Here is a 22184-nt window from a genome sequence, read left to right on the forward strand (position 1 = left end):
TCTTATAAAACAGATATCACTCAAAACAAAAGATGATGTTGTGTAGAGGTTTCCCTCTTGAACCTGGCTGGGCAGGCAGGAACTAAATGCTTTGTTTTTCCCCCAGCACCAAGTGTGCAATGCTGTGCAACCTGCTGAAGCACTGACCCAACAGCTGGACTGTTTCTACATATCTCAGAATCCCAGTTGCACAGGAATTAGGACAGACTTGAGAAAATGCTGGCCAGAGCATCTACAGCTCACTGAGAGAACTGGGCACTCACATGAAAGACTGCCAAGGAAAAGGCTTTCCCTTATCTATGCAAATATCCCTCAGCATCACAACCTGGGTAATTGTAGTAGCACACAGAATAAAAATAGAAAGCAACCCATTGCCTTATTCAGTTTCAGCAGTCCACCCTCCAGGCTGGAGCTGCAGCCTCACTGTGTGTTCAAGGAGGGAGCTCTCAGTTCCCCAGCCAGCCCTCCAACCCTGACACAGATTGTTTCTGCTGAGGGGAAAAGAGGTCCCAGAGGCACAGGGAAGCACCACATGTCACTGCAGCAGCTTTTGAGGTTGGCTTGCTCAGAAAGGCTCAGCACTGTCAAACACCACTCACTTTAGACTAGATGCAAGAAGTTTTGAAGCCTTTATTTAAGTAGCAATTAAATTATTTCAATTAACACTAACCTCCAGACAGCAGTTAAAATATTGTACAAAGAGCAGCTTGCCCTCTAGAAGCTCTGTACACAGTTCAATATAAACTTACACTCTTAAGATTGAATGCACCCCACTGAAAAGGGGTAAAGCAGTTGTGCACAGGAGGCCTCCCTGAGGTGCTGAACTACCTCTGAAATGCACAAGACTTCCTCCTCCCACAGTACAGACACAGGTCCTGTCCCCCCATGCCATGTTCCACCGGGTCCTGGACTTGGTGAGGTTCTTGCCTTTTTGCAGTGGTGGGCACCAGAACTTCTAGTGCATGAAACAGATTCTTTTAAAACCTGTCACTAGTGTGCAGTTCAAATGAAATCTGTAGATATTTAAATGGCTCTTAATTCCTTAAACCATAAGGTTGGTAGCAAAACAGGAGAGCAAAATTCAAAATACACTGCACAAAATATTGAATAAATACCTCTGAGTAACATTACCAGCTTAAACAACTGCATTAACGCTCCAGAGATGGGAACTCTTCCAGAATCTCTGACCAGAGCTCAGGATTCAAGGGAGTTACTTTAGTAAAAGAAAAGTCACTTTATGAAAAATTACATCTTTACAAAAGTGACACACCCTTCTTCATTTAAGAACAGAATATTGCAATTACTGTGTGTGCTTTTAAACATTCCCATGTCACAATAAATAAAACCAGTTTTACTTGTGCCAATGTTATCTACAAAAGAAAGTATTCACAGAACAGCCGAAGGTGTTCTATTCCTCATACACCACAACCTAATATAGGTGTATTCTGCAAACAGGGCAGCTCAAAACCATGGCAACTTATTTTGTCCACACAGGACCCACCATCAGCCAGAAAAATTATTCCCCTACCTATGGGACTGCAGATCATGTACCACCAGATTGACTGTGGAGATGCTGAATATTCTGTTTGATAACATGTCAGTTTTCTCAGGAGATAAGTAAAACAAGGGAAAACATTAAAACAGATTAAGACTTATTTGTATCAGTCACAGGCTCCTTATTGTGTTTTAATAAATATCAGGCAAGTTAAAGTAGTTTCTGTCCCAGTAGTTGCCAGAATAAAGCCAGTCCTGCATACCAGTGTAGGGATTGGGGCCTTGGTGGAACCATCTGCAAGGAAACACACAGCATATTAATGAAGCTATTAACACACACTTTTATAGAAGTTCAGAACTGCTTTGCTGCATCTTCAGCAGTTTATTCTTCAAAGTAGTTATTGTGATTGCAGGAGCCCTCTTGGATTTAAGCTCATAAATTAATTTAAAGTCATCTTCAATGGCTAGATCTCATCCTTTGCCACACTACTTAAGTGTCTCCTAAGTGACATTACTGACATTATGTCACTTGAAGCAGTCAAGACTATCACATAAAAAAAAGGACAGGTACAGTTTTACTTCAAAGCAGTTGTGAACAATCATTTTGGCATGCATTAGCAGTAACAACTTTTGCAAGACATGTCAACACCACAAGCACTGCAGTCCTGAAAACAGAAACACACTATTTCCCTGGGATTTCCCTTTGTTTTAAAGCCTTTGTGTTTTGCAATGCACTTCACTTTGAACAAGCGTGCCTGCTGCCCTCGGTGTAAACACAATATAATCCACAGGCTGCAGAAGAAGTCCAGGCTTATTACAACTTAAATGTGTAGCATTACCACTGTTGGCACTGAGGTGCTGACCTAAATGCCCAGAAAGCTGATTGCATCTGCATGAAGTTACTTGCAAGCTTTTGCTAAGCTGGTTGTCGCTAGAAACATTGAAGTTTAGCATCTCCTTTCCTTCCTTCCTTCCCTCCCTCTCCCCTCCTACCTGATCTGGAGACACCATGTACACACCCACAGATTGCATCTGCATGTGTTACGACCTTGTGGTGGTGGGGGCTGTCTGTCCACAAAATAAGGTACACTTACATGGCCATACTACTGGCAAGTATCCCGCAGGGGCAAGTACAAGCCTGTCGAGTCTCCATGGCACAGAAGTCTGCCCTCCTTCCTCCTCTCCCACACCCATTTCTGGCAATCCTGCAGCCCGTTACTGAACGCCGCTTTGTTTGGGCCCAGTTACTCAACCTTCCACCTCAACAGCACACAGTACCACAGCTCTAACATTTTAAACTTCTTGTTGTATTTTGCCATGCCATGTTTATGGCACAAGTCAGCTTGCTAGAAGCTGTTTCTGTGGTTAATATGCTCCACAGCTTCTTTTCACTTCACAAAAGTCAGGACTTGCTTCATATGCCTCACTGCAGCAAACACTCAAGCTCATCATGCGTGTGCAAGGCAGCCCATTCGAACTCAGCTCTTCCCTTCTAGGGTACCACAAGTCTTCAGAACAGAAATTAAAGCTCATCCAGACCAAATACGACTTGACCTCTTCAAAAAGCAAGAGCATAAAGGCCACCAGCACTGCAGTGTCATGTTACAAAGCAGGGCAGCTCATCGGCAAGCCTTGCTTGGCTCCAAAGATTTGAGATGTGTATCTGAAGAAATGCCTTGTACTGCCTTCATGGTGGTAAACTGAACAGCTGAACACCTCAGTGGTTCTCCTGCTGTCCTGGTTAAGTGAACTGAAGTCGCAGAAGACAGAAGTCCTCTCTGGTAGTGGACATGGCTCACTGCTGCATCACCTCTGCACAGGATGCATTGTCTGCTTCACCTCCTGGTTCACAGGTAACAGCAGCTCATTCCAGAGCACAGAGCCAGCATTTGCTGAGCAGCAGGGCTATCAGCGCTGTCACCTCATCTCTCACTTTAAGGAATTCTACCACACAATACCGCACTAGGGTGTCTTCAACACTTGTACCAGGCAGGACAATGTGCTGCTCTTCCACCTACTTCAATAGGAAGGGGAAACGTGATGGGAAGAGCTAAGTTTGATAAACATAGGAGACCCAAAGCAATTGGGTAACCTCACCAGGTAAGTGACAGGAGAAGGGACTGATTTTTATCAAAAGCAACAGACCACTGCTGTGTTTTAGAATGTTACTAGTCTTTTACTCAAGAGTTAAGACCACCCATCAGTCTCTAAAACATCAAGCGTTCAACATGAATCACTTCTTCAGAAAGACCAAGATCCCACTTCTAAAGTGGATTCAAAATATTTAAAAATAATCACTAGGCACTTTGGAGAATTGTCTTATGAGGGAGGAACTCTACAATACAAAGAAAGAGGCCTGCTTTTCTGTGGCAAGGAAATTGCAGCAGTTGACAAATGTACAGATTAAGATGTACAGTTGACCTTCTAGGAACAGGTAGGAGAGTTTCCCTTCACAGTATGCTTTTTTTCCCCCAAAGCACAACTCTTCCTCCATACTTCATGTTCCTCCTTTGGAAGCAGTCACACTTGGCATTCCTACTAAAGAGATCAGACACTAGGACTTTTCTGCCAAAACCTCAGAAACATCCTGGATAACAGAGTTCTTCAAGGACATCCCAGGCAAGTACAACTGAAGAACGTTCTGAACAGTGGCTGCACTAATTATACACCCCAAAAAACATGCTCTGAGTTGCCCCCTGGGAATTCCCCAGTTTCCAATACCAGCCTCAGGTGCTTTGAGCTATCCCTTAAACTACTTCAGGCAGCTGGAAGAACACAGTATAACTATCCCTTGCTTTGAAAACAGTTGGTGACAGCTAGAACCACTCTGAATTCAGGAAAGTAAGAGGGAGCTGCAAGGCTGCCCACCACTTAACAGGTTTACTTGGAAGCAAAACAAAGATGTTATTTTCCACCAGTCTCAGGGCAAACAAACCCAACCACTTCAGGAGAGCAGGCACAGGAAAAAGACAAAGGCAGACATGTCCAAACCTGTGACTCTGGGATGATGGGTGACTTCATTTGAAAAAAAGAAAAAAGCAATTTATAGTTACAGACATTTTAAAGGTATTTAATCCACAGTGTCTGGGTGTATTAGTAACTAGTTAATAGAAAAGAGGTGAAGCTTGCTTACTTTGAGAGAGTTTAAACCTATTATTTTTTTTCTCTGTGATGAGACTGCCTATTTATTGCTATACTTTTAAATAGATCTTGTCTGGTCAAACTAGATTGATTTGGTCATGTTTTCACAGTTTCTACTTAGCCTGTGTGTAAGAGCTCCCAACTGACCCCTCTCATTTTATAGTTAAAAAAACCAACCACTCTCACATACACACACACATCCTGGCAGATCCTTGTAAGTTAACTTTTCCCTTAGCTCTCCTAATTTTTGGAGTTAGTAACCCTCTCAGAAAGGAGAAAATGACTTGTATAACTGGATGATAAGGTCATTTCAACAACTCTGAGAAAAGCTGTACGCAGTGGGCGTTACAGTATTGCCAGCACACAGCAACTCATCTGATCTGTCACGGGCAATAAACTATCGAGTTCAGAGGAAGCGCTTCCTCCTCTCTTTGGCCAAGCACACAAATTTGAGGCAATTATAAAGTAATCAGCAACAACAGTCCTTTACAAGCAGCTCTCAGTGGCAACACCTTTTTTGTACCAGAAGCAAGAGGTACTCAGAAAAGCCAACACAGCTTGGGTTTGAATATGAGTGTGCAAGCAGTGAGAGGGAAGGAATCGACACCAAGCCTGATGCTTCCCTCCAGGAGCACCAGAGCCTACAGAGACCACATCTACAGAGAACGTGGCACTGCCACACTGGACAATGTCAGCTCATCACGTTGACACATCTCCACACACCACTGGCATGGACTGGCAGTTAACCTGAACGTTCAAAACCTGTATGCGGCTACACACACACGCACAGAGGCAAGCGCACTAACCTCGTCTTCCAGTCTTCCTCTGACTTAGAACGGTTTTTGCGGGCAGTCCGTTGTTTTTCTTCTAGCCTCTTCTTTTCTTCACTAGCTAGATCTTGAAGGAATAAAAATACACAAAAATACGGAACATGTTAAAATGTAATATAAGACAGGGGCATTACTGCACCTCACCCAGCAAATAAATAAAGGAAGTAATAAACATTGTCCATTTAAAAAAGCATTCTACATGACAAAGAGCAGCTTCTGGTTTAGTCTAAGCACAAAGCCAGGCCAGCTGTGGCACTAGACCAGTCAATGAAATTCCAGTCTTTAAGACCGCTAAATACATATTTATCCATGGCCCAAATACCCTGAAAACATGTTTACGTGACAGCAAATGTGAGCTAGGTGAGGTGGCATACCTAGAATTTATTTCAGTAGAGAAACTGATTAAGATATGCTGGATTTATTGTAGGAGTCTGGCCACTTGCTTCTTGTTAAGGTTTGGGATAAGTTGTTACTAGCGTCTAGTTCCTCATCAACAGGGGTTTGCAATGTCAATTTACAAACGACAAAGAGTTGTCTCTCTGCTTCATCCCTTCACTTTTTTTGTTAATACACTAAGGTAGCAGGAGTTATGGTCCTAAACAAGCAGAACAGTTGCTTCTATTTGGCAGAAAGAATGGTCAGAAAGTGTGATGAGTACATCAGACTAAGAAGCAGATTAGGTGAAGGGCAATCTCTTCTGTACTTGAATCCTAAAAAAGAATTTCATAAATATCTTGGTAAGAAGTAGTTGAGAGAATTATTTTTGGAAGACTATCAGCCATTCCCAGTTACCTTGCCATCTAATAACACACTGCATGTTACCAGTCTAGACAAACTTTATGCTGTTAGTATAGTTAAGGAGTATGGTCTGTTGCTAACACCATCATTATTTGTACTTCAAGTATAGACAGACAAATTACTGGGGATGCTCTGAACCAAGTATGTCCATCCTGCTAGTCACAGAAGAATCTTGTGCAGGCAGGAGAGACTGGTGGTGGGGATTCACTGATCTGCTTTTCTAAAAGCCTCAAAGAATCAGTTTCTGAGAAAAAAACGCCACACAAGTACAACTGCACTATATCATGCCCATGTCACTTTTTCATACCTAGATCTCAAACTATTTATCAGAAGTAGTCACAGGTATTGCCCTATTGCACAGGTGAAACTGAATCAGAGGTTTCATGACCTACCCCAATCACTTCGCAATCCAGAGAAAGCAAGAGCCCCCATGCTTTTAGTCTACCAAGCTGGCCATCCTACTTTAATATGCAAAATGCCAAAGAAAAAGGAGCAAAAGAGGGCCAGAGGAGGGCTGTTCCACACCATATCAAAATATTTTCACTCTATGGCATCTACAGTTACAATCTGAGGTTTCTAAAAAGTACACTTTCTTTTCACTGAAAGTCTCACTATGTGTTTCTAATTCACTACTCTAGGGCAACAAAAGTGTTCAACTCCCAGTGAAGAATAATTTTGCATCAAGTATGTTCTTTGGCATTGCAGTTTCACTTAGATAGTTTAGACTGCTTTCTCAGAATCGGCACTTCTAAATACTACTTTTCCATCAGGCTGATGGAAACAGAAAATGGAAAAGTTCAGAAATACTTCATTTCAATGCTCAGAGATTGTCTCAGACTAGTTTCTAGTTACAGGGCCTGATTATGGAGCACAGCAGAGGACCTAAAGCTAAATAAAAAGCACAGCATTGTGAAGTTTACATCTTGCTTATATGGAAGAACATAACACAAGCAGGTGGCATGGTGGGTTCCTGGCCAGCAACTAAGCACTCACAAGCCACTTGTTCACTCTCATCCACTCCAGCGGGTTAAGGGAGAGAATCAAATGGCAAAAGCAAGAAAACATCATGGGTCGAGGTAAAGACAGTAATAAGTGAAGGGAAAGAAAAAGCAGGAAAAAGTGATGCAAAGACAATCACCTACCTTCCACCAGCAGACCTGTACTGGGCTGGTCTCCAAGCAACAGCTACTTCCCCTCAACACACACAATTTATTGCCAAACATGATGTTATATGGCATGGTTATATGGAATACCTCTTGGATCAGCTGTCCTGGCTGTGTCCGCTCCCAACCTCTTGCCAACCCCAGAAACAGAGGAGGCCTTAACGCTGTGCAGATGTTGTTCAGCAATTGCTAAAACATTGATGTGTTATCAATGCTGCTTTGGGTCAGCAGTCTAAGACACAGTGCCCTATATGGGCTGCTATGAAGAAAATTAACTCGATCCCAACAAGCCCCAGTACAGGAGGTTAACACACATTTCACTAGAAGCAAATCACAACCTGCAGAAGGCTGCATTACGTGCTGTCGTGCAACATGGAAGAATGTGTCTTTATGGGTAGCTACTTATTCTAACAGTTTAGCTAACAACTTGAACATGGTATTTACCTTTTTTCCAGTCCTTCAGTTTTAACAAAAAATAAAAATATCTTTGCCAATAGCTGCAGTTACCTATTTCTCCATTTTCCATGGCTCTGATATCTGGTCGTAGCCGGCAGTCAGTTTTGGGGATGACACTCTCCATTTCCTTGTCCAACTCATTCAAAGCCATAGCAAAGCTAGTAAAATTGTACATCTGAAATTCAGAGACAAAAAGTGACTTTATGATGTCTGCAGTTGCAAGTCTTAAATACACAAGAAAACTGCTGTCTAAAAACAAACACCCAAGTGCTTTTTTTTTATTATTTAACCACTGAAGGAATACTCAAGATACCAGCAAAACTGCCCTGTCAGGCAGAGTGCAGGTGATCCTTAGTGTTTCTGTTTAAGCAGGCCAGCATCCAATTACTCAGTGCACTATTTCTCGCTTATCTTCTTTTTCCAGTCCTACTGGTATTTTCCCTTAGTAGAGAGATTTCCCCCTTGATTAACCCACTGAGGACACCTTTTCTTGTTCCAATTCTTTGTCTTTCAGTTACACACATCCCCTTGTGTTCTGCCCACTGGCTCTCCAGCTCCACAGCCCTTCACACACCAACTCATGCTACACAGGCTTTGCAAGTGTCTCCTAGGAAGTGTCTGTCTTCAAATAAAGCCCATTCAGAAGAGGTTTCTCCCAAGGTAGGTGCCTCAGAAGTAGGGTGGAGAAAAGAGATGGGGAAAGCCCCCATACTGCTACCTACATGAAACATCCCATTTTCCAGAGAAATTCCACTAATTCTAGTCACGCCTGTCAACCCCACATTCTAGAGTTACAATTGTAGTGGGAAAGTTTGTTGCAATAAAGTCAAATCCAGATTCATTAATGAAAAAGAAAACAAATAGATTTGCTTTGTATTGAACATACAGAATAACACAATAACAAACACTTTCAATAAGCAGAAGCATAGCTGACCTGTGCTGAATTTGGAGGTCTTGGAGTTATCTTCCAGAGTAAGATGCTTCCAGGAATAACATACACACCTTCAGAATCTGGCAATGGCATTTCGTCTGGTTCCTCAGTATTGCCCACCTAAAAGCAGCAAAGCAAAGATAAGTTCTTTGGAGTCATAAACCACTTACGGCCATTCATTCCAACACCGGAACTTACATAAAATTATTTCCTTAACCAAAAGTAAATAATTTCAGCAAAGAAACTTTTCTAGTCAAGGAAGATAAGAGCATTAACACAGCATATAGACTCTCAGTTCCCTCTTAATGGGAGACTACCAGTTTCTTGCATCAACATCTTCATAGATATAATCTGGATGTTCAAGTGTTAAGAAATGCCCATTTTTCCACCACAGAGATGTCCTGTTTCCTCAAATGCAAGCACTTCCATGCCTGATATTTGAATCCATTACTGCTTCATTAAATAGAAGTCACATTCATCTTCTTCCCACATCAAAGAAATGCCAGTACATAATGCAAATGCTGCCTTCAGTTTGCACACAACAGAAAGCCCTACGCTAATGCTCTTTGCTCAGAGGAGCCTTCCTTTCCATTGACCACTACACTCCTGAAGTGGCAAACTGCAAACGTTAAATTAATATCCTAGATAAACTGCTTCTTCTGGGAAAGGTATCTTATGAAGACTGACATATACGGCCTGAGGCAGCTGCAGCCACCATTAAATTGTTTCCCCAGAAAAAAAAAAATTCCACTCAGGGTTACCAGGGCAGTAGAGAATAACTGGTGGTCACAGAGTAGATGTGACCTGAACTAGTTCTAAACCATCACCCTTTTTACACACAGTTTTAAAGCAGCTGGAGTCCAATGCTGCTGACACTAATTCTGCCACACAAGCATATGTTATAATACTGAACGAAAGCCAGCTGGACAACGAATCTGGTCCCCCAGGAAAACTTGGTGTCCCCATCACAGCTAAAACCAGCAACATGTTTCAGAGATCACTGGAGAGTAAAGCCAAACTTAAAGGCAACTAATGCTTTAAATACTTTGGCTATATGCCAACAGCTTTAATCCTGCTGCTAATAAGCTTTGGTCTCTGATGGTTGCGTCAGATAATACAGACTGATGTTTTTCTCTGAAAAAAAAATAATCCAACACCCAAACCGGACTCAGTTGTCCTCTGACATGATTCATATGTTACATCTCCAAGAAAATCAGGAAGTATTAAGGATTTTGTTTCACTGTGAAGTACTTGGGTACAGTGCTTTCAATAATATAGAAGTTACAAAGTAACCAGAACAACCTGGAGACCAGGTTCAGTCCCTCAGCTATCAGAAAGATGAAGACTTTTAGCTGACTACATCTGAAGGCTGCTGGCAACTCACCATTCTTTCTTGTAAGGGTCACTGATCAATCTTTCAGAAAACAGGAATTTGAAGCAGAAGAAATCAGAAAGATTTCCTTACATCAAAACAAAGACACTTCAATACCAGAATGTTGAAGTCCAAACCAACTTTTATAGAAAGGCTACAATACACACTGCAATTTGTGCCAACAATACACAACCTTTAAAATACCATAAGAATTACAAAGAACAAGGTAAAAAAAAAAAAAGATTTTCATGTGCTTTTGCCACAGCGATCCATATTTTACACTTGGTGCTACTCAGCCTCTCGGTATGTTGCAACGAGGGCAGTAACAGTCTTTGCCAAAGCAAGAGCTTTGGTGTCTGTAACCGAGGCACATGTAAGGGCAGTTGCTGTTGCCTCACATTCTGCTCTTCCACACATTTGCACTGAAAATTCTGCACAAAATGCTTTATGTTAAGGCTCTAGTTTGTTCAGAGCAGAATCATCCTGATCTAACCCCAGGCCTACTATCACTCTTCCAATGTTGGTAAAATACCACTTTTGCACACATGAAAGCTTGTCTTGCTCCCTGCAAAATTATTTTTCCTTAAGTTTTATCCCTATTAAAAAAAAAAAAAATCAAAGACATTCAGGGAAAAAAAGTGAGGCTATTTGCAAAAGGACTCGCATCCGGGCAGGTCCCCTAAAGGAAGACAGAAGTTATTCTTCATTAGCAGCAACACAGCACGAAGGAATACATGGAAAACAACTAAATAAATCTGAAAATTCTAATTAGGAGAAATCTGAAAGGCCATATACTTTCCTGTCTGAATGAATCCTTCACTAGCATGAAAGGACGAACCACATGCAGACATTATACATGAGACTTGGCTCACCTAGATGCTCAAAAACCATAAAAAAATATCAACTCCTCAAACACAAGGGGGCAGTGGGAACACATATTCCACAAAGACCACCTGATTCATAGTGTGCATTACAAAGCTTTGTTTTCTACACAGAAACAGTTCTGTTGAATAAGTAGAAAAAGCAGGCTTTTCTAGAGTCAGGGCAACATTGCAGCTTGAGCCTTCTGCAATAGTATGCTTCATTTTGAAGTGAAAAGCAAGGATCATCTTAAGCATTGCTGGAAAATGCAAAGGGGTAGCTGAACAAAGACACAGGGTGTGTTTTTCTCTGTTATTTCTCCCTAGAGCTCACAGCATCAGACCTGAAGATCAGTAGTAATCCCCAGTGCTTTAGTGCTCTCCTGATGAGAAGCACTGGAGTAAGCCGAGACACAGCAACAACCTGAATCTGTACAGGAACAACTGCTTTCAGACTTCTGTCTCTTTTTTTCTTAAATGTAAAAACTAGAAACACCCAATCCAACAAAAAATCTGGCTTCAGTCACCAAAGGAGAACAATTCCTATTTTAAGCCACTATGTCAGTGATTGATCTTCATCAAGCTGTATGTTGTCACCATCACCACTTACTTCGAACAAAAAGCATACTGCTGACCAGAAATCTGGAAGAATTAAGAATAAGGTTTTTTTCAGAAGAAAAAAAAAAGGCAATTGTGGAAGCAAATGTTTCTATGGTTGTGAAAGTTTAACAGAAAGCAATACAAAAATTCCTTGTAAAAGCTGGAAAATATGGTCTTCTATCAAGATGAGAAACTACTCTTATCCTGCCTCCATGAGTCCAAATCCTTCTATTAGAATATAAATGTTATCATATATGATCAGAATCGTGGTCCAACTAATGGATATGCTATTTCCTCCATGTGACTTGGGAGGAAGGGGCAGGTAATAAACCAGCCAGTGTTTAGATCACTCCAAGTTTTGGCAAGTTTGAATACAAATCCTTGAGAGAGAAAGGATTGTATCCCTTAATGCTGGTACTCATCCAGTTTTGTATCCTACTAGGAAAGAGAGAATAATTGAGAAGTCTTACTGCTCTTAAATGACACTAAAGTATTTAGCTGTCTTATGCTTTTGAAATTGTGGACAAACAGCAAACATTTGGCATTAAAATAGATAGCATGTATGTAGCCTCTAGTAATATACATTAAGCATTTCTCTTGGACTTCAGGATAATGACAGGGGAGGATGAATGTGCTAACGATGTCAAAAAGGCTTAAAATTTAGCATCCAAGCAATTTCTATTAATGCTTCTGTTGTTTCCAAGCTCTAAGTAGTATAGAATTTATGCAAATGCATTAAAGAATTCTAGCTTGGCAAGTACACCCTAGCAGGTTATTAAACTATATATACAGAAAGTGATAAATACAGAATTAAGAGTCCTTCCGCTTCTCTTTATAGCCTTGAAAACTGACAAAAAACTTGAGGACAGCTCTACAATATTAAACATTAGGTAACCACAGGAGCTGGGAAACCTAACTACACAAACTGACTAAAATACTCAGATGACTTTGTAGTGTTTAATACAATTCAGTTCGTAGTCAAGGGCACAAGACAACTCTATGTGATTAATACCTGTTTACCGCTTTTCTTCTCTTCTGCATTTTTCTTGTCATTTTTTTTGTGAGCTTCAAATACAGCTGGGTCAACACTGTACAAACACTCAGTCCACTTCCCATACAGCGCACAAAGTTTCTTTTTACTGTCAAAGAAAGGACTAAGTTTACAAAGGAGCTAAGAGATTTATTTCATCATTTCAGGCAAAAACATTTGAAAGAAGAACTTTGGAGAGCAACTCTTAAAACCCCATTATTGATGCTGCACAATTCATAACCTTGCTGTCACGGCTTCATGCCCTTGACAGACGAGGTTAAAAGCATTCAGTTCTACAGCTTCCACCAGAAACGCAGAGTAGCCATTTGGCTCCTATGAGGAATGAAGCTGCTACCTTTTGTCCTGAATGTAGCCTTCAACTTTGTGCAACTCCTTCCCAAAGAGGCCACAGGGCTTGAAGCTCAGTACACACTTCTCACCAGTTCTAAAGGCAGAACAAGAGGGCACTAATTACTTGCAAAAGCTTTTCCACTTCAAACTTGCAACAAGTGAAAGCACTCACTCTTAACTTACTTATGGTTAGTTATTTCCACGTTTCCATACTGCTCAATCCAAAGTTTGCCCACAATAATGTTATGCACACAGCACGTAGGATTTGTCCATGTGTAGGCTTCATTGTGTCTAAAGGGGAATAAAAATTAAAATACTGTATCTTTGTACTGGATGCCACTCCTGCAACAAACCACCATCTGTGAATTGCACCAAGCCTTGAAATGGACATGGCAATAAGTCAGGAGACCCAAGGAGTTTATTAACCTATTGCTACTGATTTTATAAATTCCTTAAAATAGCTACCTCAGTGCAGTCACTGTTAGCACTGTATGACATGAGGAAGGGCAACAGGGCTCAAGTGTGCTAGTCTTAGTAGGACTGACCTCCAGGCATCTGCAGAACATACAGACACAGGCCCCACCTACTGCTCCTATTGGTATGCAGTATATTAGAAGAAATGATGGCAGTTGCATTTCATCTTCTCACCCCCTCTTCCCCACAAAGTGATCTGCTACCAAACATTAGGATGTGGGTGTTCAACACATCCATTCCTAAGCCACGAGACTCTAATACACACTAATCATTATGGATGCGGCCATTGTGCCTATGCAGTTATTACTTATCAACTTACTCAAGAAGCTCCAAAGTCATTGTGCCTTTTGGTTCTGCTTCCACGCTCTTGCCCCAGAATTTGAGTTTAGGATAAATTGATCCATGAAACACAAAATCATTATTTAAACCTTCAGCATGGAAAGCACTGATTGGTGGATGATGACTAACTTGCTCCGAGAGAAGTCTAAATCCAAGATCATCTCTGCAAAATAAAGATTACCAAAAGCATGCATCTATGTATCAAGTATAAAGTTGCAGTTCTTTTCCCCAAGGTGAAACAGGTAGTTGGACCCATGCACAGTTGCTGTACTCAGTGCAAGAAGTGGTTAAACCCTAGGATAATACAAAAGGACAGATCAACTAACACACAGAACACTCTCATTCCAAATAACTGAGGACATAATGTAAAAAGGTAACTAGAACCACCAAATCTGACCAGATGATATGTTTACTTTTGAGAGTCACCTCTTATTTAAACTTTTGCATGAACACAGGCCAAAACTTCAACTAAGAGACAAATTCACTCTAAGTGCAGCTGCCCACTAAGAGACTAACATTGCCTATTCATATTCTGGACACTCACAACAAATATTACAATTCTAACACTTCCTTTATGTACCATGCATCTTTTCATTCAGAAGATTTCAGAAAAAAAAAGTAATTTTTGTAAATAAAACCTGCTTTTAAACCTGGCAAATTTCATTTGCCTGCTCCGAGTTGAAAAGTTGTTTCCTTGCACTGGAAGGTGCATTGCTGAACACCAACACACATTGCAAGCACCTCCAGCAGCTGCTAGGAGAATGGGTGGAATCTTACAAGCGAAAGAGCAGTCTGTAAGCCATGGTAAGTCTACTGAAACATGAGTTACACCAAACGCCACTCTCCAGTCTTTAGTGCAGCTTCTGTTCATTACCTGATCAATTCATATGTCTCTCCAAGCAATGGATTGAACGGCTTCCCTGTACGTTCCCACTGCGAGGCTACAGCGGACACAGCAAATGCAGCAACACACTATTCAAAAGAGTAAAACTACGCAGTTAATCTCCTGGGTTTTGGTCTTTATCAAGTATCAACAGCAGTCATGGTATTACAGATTGATTCTTCAGAAATAGTTCAGCAAAGTTCTGTTTGCAAGGCAGGGGAATAAATAGTTTTCATCAAAAGGCAAAAAGGTACACCTTAGGAAAAGAAAAACATTTCCCTAGGTAAGCAAAATTGGTTAGTGAATAAGAGAATCTGACACCCAGCAAATTACAGGAGCTCTTCCTATAATGAGACTATGAAGAAAAAAGTCCCAATGCATTCATTAAGAAGTAGCACAAATTACCCCAAAGTACCTGCATTCGCTCAGTTGTGCTGGAAAGCGAGCTGGCTTTGTGGATGAGGTATGTATGCTCCATATACTCTGTAAGTCGCTGTAGAAAGCTCAGTGGCTCATTGAATATAACTGGCATTGTGATCTTCGACAGCTCCTGATGTACAAATGAAATTAGTGTTACAAACCAAATGATTAGATGCACTGACCTGCAGTAAACCCAAGTGTAATTGGCTTATTACAAAAATAAATGATGCTCTTAGTGTTAATGCAATGTGCTTGACCTGGCTCTTAAAGCAAAAAACCCTGTACATCCCTGATGAGCTTGATAAGCCCATCTGTCATGATGTTAAGGATACTTTTAAAACAAAAAGAAAACCAAACATCAAGCAAACAAACTTCTTATCAACAAATGCATTAAGATGGTGAGATGAAACAATGAAGTATTAAGGACCCTTTTAAACACTTATTTATTACTCTTAAAATAGATATAGGCCATCTAATTACTTAAACATTATCGTTTTTGGAGGCAGGTAGGCAGGTGGGGGGAGGAGGATGAGAAAGGACAGGGAAACAGCGGCACAGGAGTAAAAACAAGGATTCTGTATCTTGAAGAAAAAAGGAATTTTTGTAACAGGAATAAAAATTTATAAGTAGTCCTACAGTTTTGATGCTACTTATTCTCTTTCCCATTTTTATAAAGCGTGCCCTCTGAATGCATAACAAAGCAACGTTTTAAACTGCCTGCAGTAGCAAATTAAAAGCACATATAATATGACCACTGGCAACGTGTGCAGTGAACAGCATCATTTTTAACCATAACATCAGCATCTGGCACTAACAGCTCTGACAGACACCTCGGTACAACCGCTCCATGTTCCACCGCTCCACCCCCCAACCTGCAACTTCTGTGCAGCAATTTCTGCAAAGCAGAATTAAGACCTTTATGGATTTTTTTTTTCCCTGCATGCACCTTATCAAGACAGGCTTTCAAATCTGCTCTCTGTATTTCAAGGTTCTAAAACTTTTCCACTAAAGCCACTATGAGAAGCCTCAGGAGACTTGGAGCTGCTGATACAAGGGACATTCCCCGGCATTTCCACTTCTCATTGCTTGGTGCTGTTTCTAACAACAGCAAGGGGAGAAGGAGAAAGGAACAGTGACTAAACACACACATTCCCTTCTATATTCTACTGTTCCAGGCTGACAGAGGTTTAGCAGCTGTCAGTACTTTCAGCCTACTGCAGGATCTAATGGAGAGAAAAACTCCTCTCAATTCACCCGCAGCTGGAAGCAGATTATCTGCCAACCAGCAAACCTCTGATGTGGCCACTGTCCCACCAGTAACACCATGGCAGGGAAGACTGAGATACTAAGGGGAAGGGAGAAGAGCACAATTAAAAGTAGTTATTTGGGTTTTTTTCACAAAGTAAAAAAATTTTGCTACCATGAAGTACTTTAAGGGTTAAAATCAGGAGAAAATGCTTTTACTGAAGGAGTATTGCTCTGATCAAGTCTTACCTTCTCGAGTTGTGAAAGGAGATAAAGCACAAGCTGCAAATTAAACCAAAACACCCCTCTCCCCAACAAATTTTCATTTGCGCATTGAGTTAAACGATCGCCTCATGTTTTATCATAGCTTTCTGATTACCTACCATTCCAATGCATTTTCTTAAGATACTCCATATACTGAAGTCATTTCTGGAAAACATCGGAGATGGCAAGCTTGTTCTGTGGAAAAGAACAGCAAAGGAAGCAGAAGAAAGAAAACTTTTCTATTACTAACCATGACTAAGAAACCCACATACTCTTTTTTTGAAGGTAGCAGTTATCTGATTTTTAAATTAAAAACCAAGGGGGAACGACAGTGCTACTTTGAAGAACCTGAACAGTTTTGCCTGCACAGAAACCTTAATTTCTCCAAAACCAGAACATGAACCATTCCCTTCATTTTGCGTAAGAGCAGTGGAAGTGAATTTCTACATCAGTTATCAGAACAGTGTTTTCACAATGGCACTGTTAAGATATTTACTTGTGTCTCTGTGACAAAAAATAAGTTCTGAGTAGGTACATAGGTATGTTCACTACGTCTGAACAGATCTGAGGATTAAACAGTGGGGTTCTTTTTTGCTAGTCACCTGTATACGGACAACGAAGGGCCATGACATTTATTGCCTATATTAAAATCAGCCCTCAGGAACAACAGAAAAAGCAGCATCACTAAAGAACAGAAAACAGCAGCCTGGCATATTCTGAAGCAAGCCCCAAACATACTTTCAAGACCAATATTCAGGTTGTGTAACACAGCCTGTATTTCTCAGGTTTATCAGAAATCTGGCACAGATTTTTTTCAGTTTTCTTGCTGCTACTGACAAGCTCAACTTCTAATCCAATTTACCCATAGAAGGGCACAAACATAGGTCAAAGCCCTTTGTTCACAGCAACATTAAAATTTGTGTTTGGATCATGAAGCTACTACCAATGAGAAAAAACTCTCAATGGATGAAACTTACCTACAGTTCACTCAACTGCATCAGCTATTTGAGTTTCAAATTTTAGTTGATTCTGTCTAAATGATTGTGCTGCCCTCCTAACCAAGGTGGTCTTGTCTCCCCTCAAAGCAGCTAAAGTGATATCTTTTTTTAGAGTGTGAACAGACTGTACCTGCCTCCTCCACTCCACTTTTCTGATAAACATTGCCAAGAGGAAAAAATAAAAAAGCAATCTATTTTGGCTAAGGTGTTAGTTTCAATAGCCCTGCTTGCTGTGTTAACTTCCATACTTAACTGCTACTGAAACACCTTTACCAGGGCTGATGCTTCTGTTTTCTGAAAGAACGAAAGCAAAAAAATGCTCCTTAAAATACAAAAAGCCCATTGAAGCAAAAACCTAGTCATATGCCTGAACTCCTCACAGTAGCAAACTATCAATATGTTTTGCTAGCAAGTACCTAACAGCCTCATACTGACTTGTTTTACTCAGCTCCCATGCAGGGGATGAGTGGGTGGAGGATTTATTTTAATTGACAAACATGATATCACTCACTCCCTATTCTGATTTTCTGCAGATACAAAAATATTTTGTGAAACAGATTGTCTTGAATATATGAAGTATAAAATACTCCTGTAGATGTTTTGATGCAAACGCCCAGAAGAGGACAGTGTCCACCAAGTACTCATTTGCAGTGTTTACTTATTTTTTCCTTGTATTCTTTGATGAAGGCAGCCAGCAGAGCAGGTATTTGTGTTTAAGCAAGCCCTTCTGCATGTAAAATATGTGTCTCTACTTTGCCAAAGTATACACAGGGATTGCTTTCCTTACATATTAAAACTTACATTTTCACTGAAGTTAACCTGTCCTTCCATTCAATTTGTTTAATTACTTGAAAGCTGGCATTCAGTTTCAGCCATTCATCCATATTTCTTACATATATCAGACCAACCTCATATGGCAGTTGGTTCTTTTCTCCATGTAACACATATACTGAAGAAACAAAGCAGTTTTAAGCCACCAGGGAAGAACCCAGGGACAAGTAAGGACATGTGGAAAAATGACAGGCAGCCAAGACGCAAGGCCTACTAACCTTGACACACTCCCTGTGATTAAGGGAAAGGCTTGTGAATGCAAAAATTTCCTTCCAGATGTCAATTTTAGAAACAACTCAGGAAGTTAATTTTGGCTTTAAGTGACAAAAACATCTGCTGGAATTTCTGTGCAGTAGAACAGATAAGATGCATTTAATATCATTCACTTAAAACCACGTGTTCAAAGCATTATCTATAGTAGATCGGCTACTACAGGAATCTTGAGGGAAGTTTAGCTTGGTCTTCATGTAAACCCTGAACAAATAACCTCCTGGCTTCCAAAAAGCCAAACACAAGCATGTTTGCCTTCTGAAAGTCCTCCAGTGTGGGGACCAAAGGGAAATCTAACTACAATAACTCAGCAATAAGAGGGAAACAGCTGTGATAAATGGTTGTTACATGTTGGCAGGTAATACAGAACATTTTTATGCAAGGGTTGGGCAGAAGGGAGAGGGCAAGGGTTGTTTCCTTTTTTTTTCCCCTAAGTTTGGCTCAAATTAGAAGTTTCCCTCTTAGAAAGAAGTTATTTGAATGCTTCCAGATTTAATATACTATACTCCTGTCTCTCCAATCTTTGAAAAAGTTTTCAAAAATTAAGTCCATTCCCAAATCAACCTAAACTACAAGAAGTCACATCACTCACATTCCTTAGAACGCTCTATGAACAGCCAGTAGGATGCAAACTACATTTAAAAAAAAAAATCAGAACAAGACAGCAGATTATAGGTGCACTGGCTTCACCTACCTATACATGCACATCTTAATACTTTTAATTGCTCAGAACCAACAGATTTATTCCTACATCTCCAAAAAAAAAACCCACACACACCTCCCATCAAAAATCAACCTTCACCTCCCTGTGCAAAATCCTCACTACCCACATAAGAGGCAGGTTAGAACTCAGGTTTTCTAGATAAAAATATGACCACCTCGCTTTGCACAGCATCAAGAAGTTCAGGTTTGTGCTCTGAAAAGTACACAGGTGGCACCAGAAACAATGCATATTTGGCCACGTGCCCTCTAAGGAGCCCCTAAACTTGCAGCAACTGGAGCCAGTAGCTCCAGGTGGGTAACACAGTTCTAAGTCAGAACTGCAGTCAGACATGGCAAACAGATCCAGTACCAGGCCAAACATCGCCGCTACTAAGAGCTACACAACTCACATCCCCTGAGAAGGTTCTCGTGGAGGTAAAATTTAAACTGGCTGAGCTCTGGAGAGAAACGGTTTGCATCAACATATTTGTGGACAAATCCCAATGTGTCACCAAGGTGCCACGTAAAAAAGCTTGACATTACAGCTCAAACTAGAACATGCTCTATAGCCATTTAGTCACATCAAATATGACCATACATTCTTATTTATATGCAAAACAGGTGTTTCTGCTTTTCTTTAGCAGTAAATTATTAGCCAGCCAACTTATGCACTAATTTTATTCCAACATCCTATACTCTCTTTACTACTAAAAGACACACAACTCAGAAATAACTTATGCAGAGGTCGTTGTTTATTACTCTTCATTCCTCCTTATAAAACCAGCTGATCTTAAATGCTCCCCCAGACACCTGCTCTCTACAGTTCTGACAACATCGTGCAGCATTACAGAAACTTGCCAAGTTATTTCTTTTTTATAGTAAACAGAAGATGAATCCATGTTAAAACTCTTCAAGACAACACATGTCAACATAGAATCATTTTAGTTGAAGACACCTTTAAGATCATCAAGTCCAACCATAACCTAACTCTGGCACTAAACCATGTCCCTAAGGACCTCATCTATAGGTCTTTTAAACACCTCCAGGGATGGTGACTCCACCTGTTTCAGTGTTTCACAACCCTTTCTGTGAAGAATTTTTTCCTAATATCCGATCTGAACCTTCCCTGGCACAACTCGAGGCCATTTCTTCTCATCCTATCACTTGCTACTTGAGAGAAGAGACCAACACCCTCCATGCATCATCACTTCCATGTTGATCATGAATTGCCTCCTCTCTCCTCATTGTTTCCCAGGCAATGAATGCAATTTAGATGTCCACCTTCACCTAGTGCTTGCCCCCCACCCCTGAACTTCTAGCTGCTCTAATTAGGAATGGCACTTAGCCAAGGCCATAAATACCAGCCCTGCTAACACCACAAGAGCACAGAGCAACACCCTTAGTCAGCTGCTTTATGTTCCCTCCCCAAACCACCCCATTAGTCCACCCAAGCCCTCATTTGCCCAGTCTTTACCTACTATGGGTGGGACGTACAGAGGTTGCACTTTGAAACATCAGGTCTCTGTCATTACCACATACTTCACCACAAATTAACTGTTGAAGATAAGTAATTAAAGCAGGTCTTGTTTGCTTCTGGAAAATTACATATGAATTTCCTGTTTCTACAGAAATCTGGTGTCCCCATCATCATTCTGCACATTCAAAACACTTCCAAAGCAGCCTTTTTCAGAACACACTGAAGTCTAGCTTGATCTGTAGCACAAACATTGTATTGCCCCGTCACTGAAACTTGAGAATAGTAGTGTCTATTACATCTCATTATCTCCAGACCTATTGTCCTCCTTTATGGGCAAGGAAACAAACAAAAATGGATCATTTGACAACATAAAATAAGCACATAAAACATAGATGAGACTTTTAGAATAAGACTCCCTTTGTTCACATTTCAGTTTCTGATGCAAGGCTAGCAATATTTTTCTTTCATTCCTGATACAAATAGAGGGATCAAATGACTGGAAATTAAAGAGGCAATAGGAGGCATAGGTCATTAAAGATACATGAAGGAATTAAAATTCACATAGATTTCAATAAGATCTATTGAAAAACAAGTGTGTCCATTTTTACATAGCACATTATATTTTATTTTTACTTATTCAGATTTGATCACCAAAAAGCAAGATGCAAAAGACCACACTAGCTTCGGAATTTTTTTTTTAATAAAATCCTAGCACAACCAACTTCTTGTCAGTTACCCCTAAGAAAGTTTTAAAAGTTTTCATGGTTAGCTTTTCAGAGATTCCTGTGGTCTTTTGCTCACCATTAATTCATATTATAATACCTTAAGAACAGGCAACATCCTACCTGTGTTTCTTGATTCCGTTAGACAGCGACTCCCCACTGCTGCAAACCTTTTCTTCAGACATGCTTGAAGTTATTGTATCTTTTGAATCCATGTTGTCCTCTAATGAGAAGGCTGCTGTTGTTTCAAACCCACTTAATGATTTTTCAGACTCTGAATCTGCAAAAGAGCAGGTGCATGTTAATGAATCTACAGCCTGTGCTAGACTTCAGTCCCCAACAGATCTTCCCTCTTTGTACAAAACTGAAACCTAAGTAGGCTACTGTGTCCTGATGACAGCATCCATTTGGTAAGTAAGTCATACTGCCACAAACCGCTGCAGCTCTCTGTCTGGATACAGAATAAAGAGACTGCGAGGTAAATACAAATACAGTAGATTAAAACCCCTCCAAGCAGAGACAAAATCTGGCAT

General features: G+C 40.6%; 1 protein-coding gene across 5 annotated transcripts in view; it reads right to left on the reverse strand.

Moving 5' to 3' along the window:
* Positions 1-592: 592 nt before the first annotated feature.
* The window catches only part of OSBPL1A (oxysterol binding protein like 1A), a 77578-nt gene continuing 55986 nt past the window's right edge, over positions 593-22184 (reverse strand). The window contains exons 17-30 of one of the 5 annotated variants that reach the window (XM_065627896.1): positions 21775-21931; positions 16771-16846; positions 15138-15272; positions 14714-14811; positions 13820-14002; positions 13210-13317; positions 13031-13120; positions 12658-12784; positions 8817-8933; positions 7934-8057; positions 7517-7615; positions 5442-5532; positions 4486-4509; positions 593-1789 (exon numbers count right to left, since the gene is read on the reverse strand). In XM_065627896.1, coding sequence (XP_065483968.1) covers positions 1687-1789; positions 4486-4509; positions 5442-5532; positions 7517-7615; positions 7934-8057; positions 8817-8933; positions 12658-12784; positions 13031-13120; positions 13210-13317; positions 13820-14002; positions 14714-14811; positions 15138-15272; positions 16771-16846; positions 21775-21931 — 1532 coding nt within the window. In that variant the 3' untranslated portion in view covers positions 593-1686. The remainder of the gene's footprint in view (positions 1790-4485; positions 4510-5441; positions 5533-7516; positions 7616-7933; positions 8058-8816; positions 8934-12657; positions 12785-13030; positions 13121-13209; positions 13318-13819; positions 14003-14713; positions 14812-15137; positions 15273-16770; positions 16847-21774; positions 21932-22184) is intronic. The other 4 variants (XM_065627901.1, XM_065627899.1, XM_065627897.1 and 1 more) reach the window with 4 other exon arrangements.

The sequence above is a fragment of the Caloenas nicobarica genome, chromosome 2, assembly GCF_036013445.1.
Source record: "Caloenas nicobarica isolate bCalNic1 chromosome 2, bCalNic1.hap1, whole genome shotgun sequence".
Classification (NCBI taxonomy): Eukaryota; Metazoa; Chordata; class Aves; order Columbiformes; family Columbidae; genus Caloenas; species Caloenas nicobarica.